Source organism: Aulonocara stuartgranti (genome assembly GCF_965226115.1).
Source record: "Aulonocara stuartgranti genome assembly, chromosome: 17".
Lineage (NCBI taxonomy): Eukaryota > Metazoa > Chordata > Actinopteri > Cichliformes > Cichlidae > Aulonocara > Aulonocara stuartgranti.
Window position 1 is genome coordinate 40,522,354 of NC_138953.1, and position 16,318 is coordinate 40,538,671.

The 16,318-nt window shown below is 45.9% G+C and overlaps 1 protein-coding gene across 1 annotated transcript; it reads left to right on the forward strand.

The window, feature by feature from the left end:
* Window positions 1–57: 57 nt before the first annotated feature.
* Window positions 58–15,661, forward strand: mkrn1 (makorin, ring finger protein, 1). The gene is made up of 8 exons (XM_082510358.1): window positions 58–199; window positions 823–954; window positions 10,198–10,379; window positions 10,705–10,928; window positions 12,098–12,312; window positions 12,996–13,106; window positions 13,515–13,659; window positions 14,092–15,661. Exons 1-8 carry the CDS (start codon window positions 126–128, stop codon window positions 14,302–14,304), a joined length of 1,296 nt encoding a protein of 431 aa, XP_082366484.1. The 5' UTR covers window positions 58–125; the 3' UTR covers window positions 14,305–15,661.
* Window positions 15,662–16,318: the final 657 nt, after the last annotated feature.

Here is a 16,318-nt window from a genome sequence, read left to right on the forward strand (position 1 = left end):
GACGGCAGTCTGCACGGAGACGGTTTTTCGGTGAACTTCGGCTTAAATTGTCCACAGTCGAAAGATGCCGAGCTCGAGCGAAACTGTCCGGAACATCCGGCTGTAGCTTCTCAACATAAACAGCAATGGCGGAGGCAGCAGCAGCGTCAACGGCGGCTTCAGCAGTAACAGGCGGTTGGACAAAACACGTAACCTGCAGGTAGGACAAGACAATAGAACTAGCACATTCAGACGGCGATCGCACACCGTGCCGTTTGACGCCAGAATAACGCTGCCAGGGCAGCTTATGAGTGATTGACGGGAATGTCTTTCAAGGGTCCGCTCAGCTGTTCGCGGAGCTAGCTGTAATGTTGTCATGTTCGCTGTGTTGTGGTCACACAGCAGCCTGCTGTGCTAGTTTAGCCGCCGTCCTGCTAGCTACGCTTTCGACAATCGGATCGGCAACGCTGAACTGTAAAGCTAGTGTCACACAGCAGCCCCTCGACGAAAGCTCTGAAGCTAGTCTCAGCTAGCAGTTCTCACTAGTTTCACATTAAAACCAACAAACTAATCTGCGTTTAAACCAGCGGCTTTAACTAGTTGTTGCCTTTCGGTGTCACATCATCTGCTAGGTTCACATCCGGACCAAGCTAGCGCCGCGGTCCCTTAAACATGACCGCGATGGCGTTATGAGTATGAAAGTACAAGATGACATCGACACGCATTTGATTCGCCTACATCCAAGTGACGGGCTGGCTGCTTTTTAACGCTGACATTGGGCTCTAAAAGGAAACACGCTGTTTCATGTGTTAAGTAAACTTTGATTTCCTTTTGTATTTCCAGATATTTCATGCACGGTCTGTGCAAAGAAGGGGAGAACTGTCGTTATTCCCATGACCTGACCAGCAGCAAACCTGCCAGCATGATTTGCAAATTCTTTCAGAAGGGAAACTGCGCGTTTGGGGACCGTTGCAGGTAAAGACTGAACTGACACCAGAGCAGGAATGTGCACCTGAGCGAAACCGAGCTTGCATGTTCGTGCTGCGACGCAGCGGCCCTGCAACGTGTTTTCAGCTGAGAGCTGAGCTGCTTTCTAAAAGTGGCAGCATAGCGGGTTTGCTAGCAGGGCTTCTCAGAAGTGTCCCCCTCAAGTAGATGTGACACCCGAGACTGCGCCTTAATGTCAACATGTTGTTGGTCTGTGTGTGTGGCAGCTTTATGTGGGTCAGAATCACACACGAGGACCTGCTGTTTTACTGCATGAACTCTTGTATTTAAAATGACTGCCTGGGTCGTGCTGTGTATTTTACACGGTGGGACTCTGCCTTCAGAGGCCCAGATTAGTAGGATGACAGTTTCAGAACATGCATGGACAAATCTAATTAAAATCTGACAGAGTATGACTTGTTTGGAGTTTATCTTGTAGAAGGACTTGTGGCGGTTCCGTTTTAATTTAAATGTTAGTGAATATTTTTTTATTTATACATAAGTACGTACAAGCATTCGATTATTTATATTGACCATTGAAGATGGTGAATTTTCCAATTCCCAGCGTTCTGATTGCTTTAGATTGAATAAGTTATTATTTATTGTTACTGCTGCAGAAAGAATGAAAGAGGTGAGCAGCTAAATATAAACAAAATGTACAACAATATGTTTCCAGGCACTTTCCTTCTGTTCTTCTCAGTTTTAATGAAAATACAGTTGTACAGATCAAAACCTTTGTTAACAAGATGAAGATTGTTTCAGCCCTGCTTTGTTTTAGTACACAGCATGTTTGTATTATATTAATAAACAACAACATGTATACATACTAACGAGGCTCAAACATGCAGAGGTGTTTTTGAAAAGTGGATTAGGCTCCCAGCCGCCTCGTAGAGCCAGTGTCTGCTCCAGTTAGATCCTCTGAGCTGGTGAGTCAGTGTGAGGACCCCAGCAGCAGCAGGGGCACAGCGGTTTCACACATACTCGCATCTTTCTTTAATAGCATTTTTGCCTTTGTGAAATCCTCAGGTTGCTATGTAGTACTGAGTTACTGTTGTGTGTGTTGTTGTTGTTAAGTCACATTCATCCATACCTGTGATTGAGCTGCACCATGGAGGTGCTCTCGTTATTTTGGAGGCTCCACAGGCCTTCGCACCCTGCATTGAGAGTCCAGAGAAAGACTCTCGCTGTGGGGGTTTATTAAGGTTGAATTCCCTGGGCTCTATCTATTGTGATGCACTCTGTTTTGTTCTTTCACTGTGTCTGTCTCTCTGCTGCTTTCTCTTCTGCGGCCCCCAGGGCCAGACAGGGTGCACTGCAGCCTGCATGGCAATTGCATAATGCTCCATCTCTGTGTCTCTGTTTCTCTCTGTTGCTGGGTTCCCCAGGTTCACTGTGCTGCAGCTCCCTCCTCTCATTTCTTTATGCATTGCCTCAGCACAGCGCCCTCCCCTCCCCACTTATTCAACACTCCACAGTCTAGGAATAGTCTGGTTGTGCTCTGAGCTAGTCTAACAGAAAGGAGAAAAAACCATCAAGGGGAGAAAAAGATGCATAAAGTAACAAAAGCAGCAAATGTGCTGGTAATTAAGATTTACTCAGTAAATGACTAAAGAAAGCACCAGAAAAGCACGATGATGCCATGTTGAGCTCACATTGAGTCACGGTGCACGATTTGTACCTGATGCATGCAGTTGTTCAGAGATGGCACAGGTAGGACTGAGTTTATGCAATTCTGAACACAGGTAAAAGGAGAGCCACAGGGACGTTTTAACGCCAACAAATTATGGAATGGAAAGTGTGTGTGAGGCTTACAAATAGCCTTACCTGAAATTTGGCTGCTTTCGTTCAAAGTCATGTTTACCATGTGATCTCTGTCCCAGTTATAATGAAGCAATAATGTAATGAAGAGTTTTAGATCTCGCTGTAGAAGTCTCTCTCTGCTGCTCTTGCAAAGGCTAGATGATGTTACAGGGAGGCAAATCTTTGGGCGCACAGTAGAGTATACCTACTGTCTCTGTGCACGGAGCTCCAGCTGCACAGGAGAAAGGGCTCCACGGGCTTACATATGTCGCCCAGTGCATAGCTGGCTGCTGGCTCCCTTTACTTAACCTCCTAAGACCTGAGCTCTTCCATGGCATACATTTTAAATTTCTCTTTGATATTTGGACATATTGGGACCCGATGAATGTAAAAACAAAGAATTAACAGATTTTTTTTTTTTTTTTTTAAACCTGATTTTTTTTGTATCTAAGAAAAATGAGAGCCTCATATTCGTTTAAAACTTCGATAGAACAGTGGCAGTATGTAAGTGCATATCAGGCCCTTGCAGAGCAAAATTTAGTGTTTTGGTCTAGACAACACAAAATGTGATGTCCACATATGTGGACGCCAGGAGGTTAAAGAACCACAAAGCTCAGATTATCTCAAGAACATGAATAAAATCCTTCATGAGAGCTCTTATCCCTCAGCCATCACCATCCTGGATGCTGCTAAGTTAAAGACAATCATATCCAATTTAACCTTTTATGTACAGTGTTTACTCCGTTGGTGTTTGCATTAATGGGGACTAGTGCAAAATAGAATTGTGTGTGTTTGCCAGCCAGCTGCTGCCACTGCATCTAAGGAGGTAGAGCAGGTCATCTACTGATGGAAGGTTGGTGGTTCAATCCCTGGCTCCCCCAGTCTATATGCCAAATAGCCTTTGTTAGATATTAACCCCAAGTTGCTCTCCGTTGCCTCCATCAGAGTGTGAATGTTAGCTAGAAAGCACTTAAAGCATAGAAGAAAATGCTTGTGTGGGATGTTATATGAAGCTCCTGGAGAGTAAAGTGCTGTACAAGAATCAGCCCGTTTAACTTTTTTCTTTTTGTTAACTTAATTTGACGCTCGTTTTTTGCACTGAGAGAATTCCCCCTGAGTTTGGTTCTTCAGTCTTTTACTGCTGCAACGACACTAAGAGTCTGATTCTGTGTTGCTGCCATCAAATTTAAACAATTATTACTGTTCATTGCTCAATTTAAAAATGTGATATTTCTTCTATATTCTATTGTGAAGAAAATATGATTTTGGGTGTCTAGGTTGACGGCATCCTAACATTGTTACTCCTGTTGATGGCTGATGGAGTAGCAGGCGGGCAGCAGCGTGAACAAGTTTCAGTGATTCTTCAGATAAGGGGTCAAACATGTCCGGCAGATAAAACCCAATTTTGTGGGTTTTCTGCAGACAGTCCCAGTTTGTCAAGTCTATTCTCCCACCACGTGTGACCAGGATGGGAGAATGAGATAAACTATACTGCCAAAAGGATTCACTTGTCTCCTTCACTGACATCCTGTTCTTAATCTATAGGCTTTAATGTCAGCCCTCCCTTTGCAACCATAACAGCAACAATTTTTGACTGTTCTCCAGAAGCGAGGTCAGACACCGATGTTTGACGAGAAGGCCTGGATCGCAGTCTGCGCTTTATAATTCATTGCAAAAGTGTTTTATCGGGTTGAGGTCAGGTTTCTGTGCAGGCCAGTCAAGTTCTTCTGCACCAAACTCGTTCATCCATGTCTTTATGGAGCGTTCTTCGTGCACAGTCATGTTGGAACATAAAGGGCTCATCTCCAAACTGTTCCTGCAAAGTTAGGAGCATGACATTGTCCAGAGTTCCTGTCACTAAGGGACCTTGAAAAACAACCCCTTACCATTCCTCACTGCGGAGAACACATCTCCACACGTGGAAGCACGTGTTTTACACCACTGCATTGCACTTGATGCTGTTGCTCGCCCTATCATGAAACTCTCTGCGCACGGTTCTTGGGTTAATCTGAAGACCATAAGAAGTTTGGAGGTCTGCAGTGACTGACTCAGCAGGAGGTTTGTGACCTCTGCACCCTATTTGCCCCAGCGTGCCCCGACGCTGCTTATTTATTTATTTATTTATTTATTTATTTATTTATTTATTTATTCCCCTTTTAAATGTGGCCTACCACCAGGGCTAACGCTAGGAGGTTAATCTGTGGGTGGAACCTTATCAATAATTTCAAAAAAGGTTTAAATTAATGAAGTATTTATGTATTTCATTAATTAAATCAGCTGTTTACTTATTAGACAGTTTAATTGAACACTACACCGTCTGAGAAACCATGATGTGATCAGTAACAGTCTTTTCTTATTCTGTTCTGTTAGTATGAAGCACAGGCGTATGGATGAGTTTAGGGCTGGGCCATATCATCCCGTTCACGGTAATACCGGTGTAACGTTGGGCAACGACAAGAAAATGAAATATAACGATAGAATATGGGTAAAACGCGCATGTGCAGTGCCTTTGTTTTCATACGCACATGGCTGCGACGCAGAACGAGAAGAGCGAAAGCAGATCGTTGAATGAAACAGATGAACCAGAACTGGTTTGTAAAAATGCTGCAGCTTCACTGGTGTGGAACTGGTTTAGCTTTCGTCCGTCAGATACACAACAAAGCACTATTTTTGGTAGCGCATGCTAGCGGGCCGTCGTTATTACCGTGTTGTTTGGAAAATACGGCGCACTTAAAATCAATCCTTTGATTTTTCTGAAAGTCGACAGAGCCCCTTATAATCCCGTGTGCCTTATGTATGAACTCTGGTTGTGTTTACTGACCTCGAAACGATTTTATGTACACGGCATACATGCATATAATGCATGGCAGCCTCGTCGCGAGCTCCCCCAAGCAACAGCTGTTTTTTGTGTTTAATTTTACTTTTCCTTTATTTTTTCACGAGCAGCACTTGTCTCCTTGTGTACGACCGACAAACCTTACTGGACATAAAAGACGGACTTTCCAATCACTTTCCGGAGTTCAAGTTTTGCAACACGGACCCTCCGTTTGCAGACCCCCCCATTCATCTCACGTGAGACATCTTTGTTCTCTGGCCCTGGAGGCCGCAAACGCCGACGCAGAGGGAGAAGATCTTGCGTTCTGGTTCGACTGAGACGGCGCACTTACAGACCACCGTTACCCAGTTTATTACTGGCTAATGTGCAGTCTCTGGAGAACAAGCTGTGCGAGCTTCGGGCACGGATCTCATTCCAGCGAGAGATGCGGGACTGCTGCGTGATCTGCCTCACAGAAACCTGGCTATCGGACAAGGTACCGGACTCCGCAATACAACTGCTGGGGTTCTCTGTGCACCGCGCGGACAGGTCACAGGATCTTACTGGGAAAAGCAGAGGCGGTGGTGTGTGTTTCATGATCAACAACAGCTGGTGTGATTATGCGAACGTGCACCCGGTCAAATCCTTCTGCTCACCGGACCTGGAGTGCCTGATGATTAAGTGCCGGCCATTCTGGCTACCGAGGGAATTTACAGCAGTGATTATTACGGCTGTTTACATTCCCCCACAAGCCGACACTGACCGTGCACTCAGGGAACTGTACAGCGCGATCAGCAGCGAGGAAACCGCACACCCAGAGGCAGCGTTTATCACAGCCGGAGACTTTAATAAGGGAAACCTGAAGAAAGTCTCACCAAAACTCCACCAACACATCCATTTTAACACCCGTGGAGATCGGCTACTTGACCACTGCTACACCTCTTTCCGGGATGCATACAAAGCCCTCCCTCGTGCCCCATTCGGCCAATCAGATCACCGCTCCATCCTGATCCTGCCTGCCTACAGGCAGAAGCTGAAACAGGAAGCTCCAACCCGGAGGGCGGTGCACCGTTGGTCGGACCAGCCGGAGTCTGCGCTGCGGGACTGTTTTGATCACGCGGACTGGGAAATGTTTCACGTGGCTGCTAGGGACATTGATGAGTACACAGACTCAGTCTGTGGATTTATCAGGAAATGCGTGGAAGATGTCGTCCCAGCCAGAACAGTTAAATCCTTCCCAAATCAAAAACCCTGGATTAACGGAGATGTTCGCGCGGCACGGAGCACCGCCTTTGCCTCCGCGAACACATCGGACTACAAACACGCACATTACCAACTCCGGAAGACGATCAAAGCAGCCAAACGTGAGTACAGGGACAGGGTGGAACAACAGTTTGACAACCCTCGGAGTATGTGGCAGGGACTAAACACGATCACAGACTTTAGAGGGAAAACCAGCACACCGCAGACCACGGCCTCTCTGTGTGAGGATCTAAACGTATTCTACGCTAGATTCGACACAGCGAACACCATGAGACCGGACAGTGTGCGCACCGCGGATGACGTCAGTGCGCACACTGTGTCTGAGGAGGATGTGCGGAAGTGCTTCAGGAAGGTGAACAGACGCAAAGCTACTGGTTCGGACGGGATTCCCGGCCGCGTCCTCAGGTCATGCGCGGCTCAGCTGGCTGGAGTGTTCACACACATCTTCAACCTTTCCCTCTCTCTGTCTGTAGTCCCAGCCTGCTTCAAAATGGCCACCATCGTCCCTGTACCCAAATCCTCCACCATCTCCTCATTGAACGACTGGCGACCTGTAGCCCTGACCCCCATCGTAAGCAAATGCTTCGAGAAGCTGGTCAGGGACTTCATCTGCTCTGCACTACCCGACTCACTGGACCCTCTACAGTTCGCATACCGCCACAACAGGTCCACTGATGATGCCATAGCCCTGACACTACACACTGCCCTGTCACACCTGGAGAAGAGAGACACGTATGTGAGGATGCTGTTTGTAGATTACAGCTCAGCATTCAATACCATCGTTCCCTCGAAGCTGGACAGGAAACTGCAGGATCTAGGACTGAGCAGCTCCCTCTGCAGCTGGATCCTTAGCTTCCTGTCTGACAGACGCCAGGTGGTCAGACTGGGCAGCATCACCTCATCCCCCGTCACACTGAACACTGGTGCTCCACAGGGGTGTGTACTGAGCCCTCTCCTGTACTCACTCTACACCTACGACTGCACAGCCACTAACAGCTCCAACATCATTGTGAAGTTTGCGGACGACACTACAGTGGTGGGTCTTATCACCAACGGTGATGAGACGGCTTACAGGGAGGAGGTCAGCGCCCTGACCCACTGGTGTCAAGACAACCATCTCACCCTCAACGTCGCAAAGACAAAGGAGTTGATAGTGGACTTCCGGAGGTGCAGAGAAGTACACACCCCCATCACCATCAGCGGCGCTGCTGTGGAGAGAGTGAGCAGCTTCCGGTTCCTTGGCGTACACCTGGCTGAGGATCTTACGTGGTCAGTACACATAAACAAAACAGTGAAGAAGGCGCAGCAGCGCCTCTTCTTTCTCAGGAGACTGAAAAGATTCGGCATGAGCCCCCGCATCCTCAGGACCTTCTATCACTGTGCCATTGAGAGCATCCTCACTGGATGCATCACCACCTGGTACGGCAACAGCACCGCCTACAACTGCAAAGCTCTCCAGCGAGTAGTGCGGTGCTCTGAACGGATAATTGGAGGTGAGCTTCCCTCCCTCCAAGACATCTACAGGAAGCGCTGCCTGAGGAAAGCGGGGAGGATCATCAAGGACTCCAGTCACCCCAGCCATAAACTGTTCAGACTGCTTCCATCAGGAAGGAGGTTCTGCAGCATCCGGTCCCGTACCAGCAGACTGAGAGACAGCTTCTTCCACCAGGCCATCAGACTGCTGAACACGTCATAGACACCTCAGCTTCACTACTGGAACTTCAACATTATGCACTACACACTGTATATAAATGCCACTGTTTTGCACATATTCAACTCTGTATATTTTATATATTTTATTTATTGTTTACTCTATTTAATTTGTAAAATATGTGTACACACACACACACACACACACACGTAGAAAAACACATTTAGTATACACATCCAGTAATGCATATACTATTATATATTGTACATATATTTGTTAGTCTCAGATGTAGCCATTCTTATATTTTGCTTGTTTTACGTTATTGTATTTTGCACAACTCTGTTGCTTGTGAAGCTCGCACACAAGAATTTCACTCACATGTGCTGTACCAGTGTACCTGCACATGTGATGTGACAATAAAACTGATTTGATTTGCTGAGGATATGTCGGCCAATTTCTGTCAGCAAGGAATTTGCATTTGCACTGTTAATTTTTTACATAACTTTAATGCACTTAAACAGCTGCTTGTTTAAGTGAAAATACATTGATTGTTTGTTTTTTTTTTTGCACTAATAAAGTTCAGGAGTTGTAAAGTATTTTGTCTCGTGTCACTTATATCATCAGTTATATCGTTATCGCAAATTTTCAAATGTATATCGAGATAAATATTTTTGGTCGCCCTGCTCTAGATGAGTTTGTCCTGTAAAGAGGCTCATGCAGCTCTCAAATGGCTGAAGTCATGACAGAGAATCTTTATCAGCAGCAGCTGGGAACATCAAAGATAAGAGCGAGCCTCCCTCCAGAGCTTCTCCACTGCAATCGAGATTCCTGAACTTTGGAAACTTGTTGTTTTGGACTGAAAAAACTTTCGGACAGAAGCCGTTTTAATTCCTGTTGGCACCTTTTTTATTCATATTACTAGCACTTTAATTTGTATAACTTGATATTTTTTTTATTCTGACTATCACATTAAGTAATATTTAAAATACATTCGGTTATTTTCAAATTGATGTTTCCTGGATGATTATCTAATTTGCTTCAGGACGAGAGGCTGATCCTCACAGGTGGGCGGAGCAGGTGAGGTACTGGATCCTAGAACAGCAGGTTTGTCCACAGGAAGCGGAGATGAGAGAGAATAAAATAATCATTGACTAATCAAAGACAAATCGGCAGATTAGTCGGCAACCAAAATCATTTTAGTTGTAGCCCTACTGACCACTTTGTGGCTGAGTTGCTGTCATTCCCAATCGCGTCCACGTGGTAATAATACCACTGTAGTAATGAGGAAACTTGCCGATTAGACTCTTGCACAGGTGACCTCCCATCACGGTACCATGCTAGAATTCACGGAGCTCCTGAAAGCGACCCGTTCTTTCACAGATGTCTGTGGAAGCAGTTTGCTGGCCTGGCTGCTTGATTTTATACACCTGTGACTCCAGTGATGGAACACCTGAATGTAATTATGTGAATGACTAAACCTGGTGTATTGTTATTAAGCTCCTCCACTTGGGGCAGCGACTTGTCCCAGACTCAGAGTGGGTGCTCTACCCTTAGATGCATCAGAAACAAGTTGGAGTTTAGTCTTGTCCTACTACGAGGAGCCAGGACTGAACCAACCTTCTGATTAATGTAACAAGAAGCGATGTGTTGTTTGTTTACTGCTACACTGTAACAGTCCTGGTGTGACGTTGTCGTTCTTCAGGTTTGAACACTCTAAACCAGTAAAGAACGAGGAACTGCCAGCCTCCCAGACGCTGCCGCTCGCCTCCGTCTCGCTGCCCAGTCCAGCAGATCCTGAGCCCAGTGGGCCGACGCCTGGACCAGTGGTGCCTGACTGGGTCAATGCTGCAGAGTTTGTTCCAGGACAGCCCTACTGTGGACGTGGTGAGCAGTCAGGATTGATAACATCACGATGCCTACTAATGCTGATGCTTTTGCTGTTATGGGGGAAAAAACTTAATTATGCACACATGCTGTCACATCGGTGTTTTGTTTTCCTGACATTTAAACCCAAATAATGTGTGCGGCGCCCAGCCTGCCAGCCCGCGAGGGTTGAGCTCCAGGAACAACTATGAACATGCAAAGAATGTGAAGCTCAAAATGCTCCACTTTAAGGATGCTGTGCTCCATCTGAAAACGCAGAGGAACTTCAGTTGTGTGTGTGTGTGTGTGTGTGTGTGTGTGTGTGTGTGTGTGTGTGTGTGTGCAGCTGAGCCAGCGACTGTGGAGAGCACAGTCCCTCTCATTGAGGAGCTTGACCGTGATCCTGCGCTGGACAACGAAGATTTGAGGAAGCAGCTCTGTCCGTATGCTGCTGTCGGAGAGTGCCGCTATGGAATCAACTGTGCTTATCTCCATGGCGATGTGTGTGACATGTGTGGCCTCCAGGTGCTCCACCCCTCTGACAACACTCAGCGCTCAGAGCATACCAAGGTAACCGTTACAGCACGGCCTGCTGGTGGTGCACAAATTCCATCACCGTCTTTCTGCAATCGTTTTATTGCACAAACTCGATGATGGAAACCATCATTGAGACGCACCTTACTTAAACCTTTAAGGCCATCGGAGCGTGCACGCCCCATTTTACGCAACGATTTTAAAATCCTGGTGGAATTGCAACCACATAGGCTGCTATTATTATTGTTATTGTTATTATTATTATTATTGTTTTTGCATGTGAAACTGGAGCAGTTGTACTTGTGTAAGATGGATTCAGCTTGTCCCGGGTCGCAGTTTCCTTCCACAAACTGCTTTGCAAAAATCATGTAAAAAGCGCTGACAACAACAAAAACATTATAATCCAGAAACATCTGATCTGATCAGCTGTTCGTAGCACTTCCTACGTTAGAATAAATGTCAGCGCGAACTATCACATGTCTGCCCTTACCTGCAGAAACTGGAAGTGTCATTTTTCGTGGGAAACGTATTTTTTTTTTTTATGCTGGTTTTGTTTTTTGGGTTTTTTTGTTTGTTTGTTTTCCTGCAGTTGATAAAAATTAGTGTATCCCAAAAATGAAACTATGAAGACACTTGCAATAAATTTCCTGCGCTTGGAAACTATTTTGTGCGACTTTTTTGCGTAACAGTCTTGAGGGACGTCCCTCCGACGTTTCTCTAACTAGAAATATGTGCAAAAAAAAGATTTTCCATTTTTTTGTAGTTTATTGCACTTTTTTTTTGCAATTTGTCGTTACTATGGGCTTAATGCAAACATATTATTAAAATCTGGGACATAACGGTTGTATTGATGTACGGTAGCTTGAAATGCTCCCAAAAATGGCGGCATGTAAAAACATAGATAAGCTCTGGTTGTGGTGGGCTTCAAAGGGGACATTTCACTAACTGTAGGTGGGCGTATATGTATGTGAGCTTGTGTTTCCAGTTGGTCCCCTCCACATTCGTGCCCATGAGTGTGTGTAAATGCAGCCGTGGATTTCTTTTTAAGATTCTTCAACCCGTCCTCTGTGTTACTCCTGCCTGAATGCAGTCTGACAAAACACCGCCCAACTTACAAGAAGCTGATTAAAGCCAGAAATGTTCTGCATGCAGTGAAGGCCTCTGTGTTGATTCCTCAGCTTACTGAAGGTCATTCCCTGTTGTAGGCGTGCATTGAAGCCCATGAGAAAGACATGGAGATATCATTTGCCATCCAGCGCAGCAAGGACATGATGTGCGGCGTGTGCATGGAGGTGGTGTTTGAGAAGGTCAACCTTAGCGAGCGCCGCTTTGGCATCCTCTCCAACTGCAACCACTGCTACTGTCTGAAGTGCATTCGCAAGTGGAGGAGCGCCAAGCAGTTTGAGAGCAAAATCATCAAGTAAGTGCTTCAGTCTGTTGTGGACAAAGTGGAAGTGACATTGTGGGTGTGGAGTAAGAGTCTGCAGGACATCAGAGCTTGTTGTTTCACGGCTGGTCAGGGTGGACAGTTCCAGCCTTTGTAAAGGGTTCTTTAGGCGCTTTTCTCCTCTACCTGAGCGCTCAAAGCATTTATACAACTTGCCTCGTTCACTCATTCATACTAGCAAGGATGGGAGCGTGAGGATTTTTGACAGCAGCCAGGGATCAAACCGAGATGAGCTGCTCCACCTCCTGAGCTACAGCCAGCTCACACACCCGAGTGTCCACTCTTTAAAGGCTCTTTAAATATGTAGCTGCAGAAAGTGGAATGCAAAAATATCTATAGGCAAAACGATGCTTATAGAAAACATCAGGTTCATCGCAGATCTGTCAAGAAAACATCAGCTCGTTCAATGCGACACTAGCCGAGGTCTGTGGCTGCTAACCCTGCTCTCAGGGTGGAGCAGGTTGTCTGAACCAACAGGATGATGGTTTGATCCCCAGCTGTTCTAGTGTGAGTGCATGCTTGCTGTGCTTTATTCAGGTCCATTTTATTTATATAAATATTAATCACAACAATAGTCACTTAAAGCCATTTTATATTGTCAGACAATGAGACTGGGTCAAAACAAAAATAATCTTTCTTTTTCTTTTTTGGGGCAGGTCTTGTCCAGAGTGTCGAATCACATCCAATTTTGTCATCCCAAGTGAGTACTGGGTGGAAGATAAGGACGACAAGCAGAAACTCATCCAGAAATACAAAGACGGCATGGGGTAGGGTTTGCATGACACGCCCACACTCACTAAAGAGCATCGCTGCTGCAACGAGGCGTCGCACCATCTCATGTATACACAACATATTGTGTAGTGTGGGAAACGGTGACACAGAGTTGTTGTTCATCTTTAGTTTGACTAAACTAAACGAGAATGCAGTAGGAGCAGGACTGAAGCTGAAGCTTTAAGGCAGGTTTTATAACTCTGCAGCTGGCCGACGACAGCAAGTTATAAAACCTGCAGGAAGAAGAAGCAGATTTTTGAATAGGAAGCTGTGATCAGAGACACAGCAGTGCGCACAGTGTGGGGAGTCGTGATCGGAAACTGAAACACACGAGGATTAGCTGTCCTAGTGTGAGCTGTCGAGACGGCATCTTTATTCTCTGGTTTCCTCTTTGCCTTCTCCAGAAGTAAACCATGCCGATACTTTGACGAGGGTCGTGGAACGTGCCCCTTTGGCTCAAACTGCTTCTACAAGCACGCCTTTCCTGACGGGCGGCTGGAGGAAGCTCAGCCTCAGCGAAGACAGACTGGATCCAACAGCAGGAACCGGGTAACTTTTTCTGAACTCTTTCATATCATAGCCGGACAGGAGAGTGTGTTTATCTTCTGCTCTGGACACCCACTGCAAGGGAGTGGGGTGGGGGGGTGGGGGAGGTGGGGCACGAGCAGTAGGTGTGTTGTAGAGGGAACGCTACAACAGGAAGGAAGGAAGGAAGGAAGGAAGGAAGGAAGGAAGGAAGGAAGGAAGGAAGGAAGGAAGGAAGGAAGGAAGGAAGGAAGGAAGGAAGGAAGGAAGGAAGGAAGGAAGGAAGGAAGGAAGGAAGGAAGGAAGGAAGGAAGGAAGGAAGGAAGGAAGGAGACGATGGTGCAGGAAACATTAGAAGCAGCCGTGAAATAAAAATAGGAAACCGTGGCTACACTGTGTCCACATGGTTAAAAGCACAAATGTGTTTCGTTTTAGTTTTCTTGCGGTTCCTTTCAGAACTCGAGGCGAACGCCGCTGTGGGACATCCTCGACGAGCGGGAAAGCACCGACTCCTTCGACAACGAGGACGAGGAGATGGTAACGTTCGAGCTGAGCGACATGCTCCTCATGCTGCTCGCCGCGGGAACCGACGACGAGGTGACTGATTCAGAGGACGAGTGGGACTTGTTTCATGAGGAGCTGGACGATTTCTATGAGATTTACCTATAGCAGCCCCGACCGCCGGCGCCCTACATCCACCCCTCACCTCCCCGTATATACTAGACACTAGAATGGACTGTCTTGTGCGAGTGATGGACAGTAGCTTTCCCTCCACCCCTGTATTGTGGCAGTGCCTTTAAGCAGGCCATTAATAATGAACTTCTAAAATATTTAAAAAACAAAAAAAAGGAAAAACCAACAAGTCGGTGCACTCGTGCTAAACATTTTCTAGACATTTATTCTTGTGAGTCTTTCTCGTGTGGTTCATGTTAAAAGGAAACGATAAAAGAACTCGGTATAAAATTTAACAAAGCTTATAACTTTCTTCAAATAATAAAAATTGTCAAGTTTATTTGTGGGCGAGGGTTTGACTTCTTATCTAGCCAGGTGTTTGTACATAATCCTGAGACTTTACACTCGAGCTTACTCGGCACCATTTACTGTAATCGTGAGGCCGTGTTGTAAGATTTTATAGATGGTTTTTGAAGATCCCAATCTTTTTCTTTATGAACGCTGATGACAGCAAATATATTGTGCAGATGGTTAATAAATTAGCTGTAATGACGACATCTTCCACCGCCACATATTTCCTACAGTTCACGCCATTAAAGCATTTTATACCTCAACATAAACTGTAGAAAATCCAAACGATGGACTAAAGTGTCCTGATGCAGGACGGGCGTCTTTGTTACCGTCAGGCTTCACTTATTGAACAGCTCCAAAAACTCAGAGCAAACAAAGGAGTTTGTTGTTTGGAACAAATTAGGTCCACATTGTGACTGATGGCAGCTGAACAAAGGTTCTTCAGGAAACCCTCCTGAGGCTCCGTGTCGCCTGTTTCTCACCTGAGACGTTGAGCTCAGATCTCTCTGACACATCAGTGTGATTCTCACTGTTACAGCAGTACTACTGAACAAAACGCAAGTGTGTCGAAGCCACTAGTGGACAGAGTTCGTGAGCTGCTCAATAACCGAAGCGTCTGCTAACCCCGTGCACCCGACGGAGCGGTCTGTGGGTGATCACCTGTATTTGGACATGAGGAGAGTATTTGCCCCGTACGTGCCAGCTGCAGTATCGGTCAGATAAATGATGTAAGCATGGACACTTTTGAAAACTACCAGCCTCTAACCCCAACCCCGGGGCCTCGAGGTAGCGCAGAGCAAGCCCTCCCAGAACCAGCTCCAAAGTCACTGCTTGAGCTCAAACGGACTTCAGTAAGCCTTGAAGCTGAGACGCTGACCCACACTCCTGACAGCTGGTGCTGACTTGTTGAATGCCACTGGAATGCATATGTTTATACTGAAATGAGTGTTTTCAATGTTCCACAGCCATCCATCTTAACTTGACATTAAAGTTTAAAAATCTTCCTGCTGTGTCGACTTCGTTCATGGATCAGCTTTACTCTGATTCTGATTAGTAGCTGTTTTTAAGAACAAATTTCAGCCTTTGTCACTTTTGTGCGATATAAAACAACAACTCTCATTTAGCTTTACTTTAATGTGTTTTGGATAATTGTCCTCCAGCCTGTGCCTGACGTCTCTGCTTGCTGGAGTTCTTGAACAGCCTTCGGTGCAGAATTCCTTCAGTTGCGAGACATTTAAAAATGTTCTTGAAATTCTAATGAATATTTCCGATGGTGCTAAATGTGTAAACCAGCTGCTGGTCAAACTCGTATGGCCCTTTTTGTGTGGAGATTCAAACTGGGGGTGTCCACAGACTTCTTTTCATGTGCTGTTGTAATGAATTTGTCCCAAATAACAGGCGGTTTACGGTTGCGTATCGATCGTTTCGTAACCTCCTTGCCACCCAAAGTCATACAAACCTTTATTTAGGAAAGCTTTTTTTTATTTTTACTTTTTGACTGGCTGACCAAAATTACAGCACGCAGCATCGACTCATCCAAGAGGTCAGAAAAGTCCCCAGAACAACATCCACAGAACTGCCGGCCTCAGTTAAAGTCAGTGTTCACGGCTCCATCATAAGAAACTGGACAAAAGTGTCCTGCATGGCAGAGCCCCAAGAT

Excerpts from the sequence above, each read along its gene's own strand:
- mkrn1 (XM_082510358.1), top strand. The coding sequence starts at position 126 with ATGGCGGAGGCAGCAGCAGCGTCAACGGCGGCTTCAGCAGTAACAGGC. Across the intron at positions 955-10,197 it reads GCGTTTGGGGACCGTTGCAG|GTTTGAACACTCTAAACCAG; the intron begins GTAAAGACTGAA and ends GTCGTTCTTCAG. Across the intron at positions 10,929-12,097 it reads AGCGCTCAGAGCATACCAAG|GCGTGCATTGAAGCCCATGA; the intron begins GTAACCGTTACA and ends TCCCTGTTGTAG.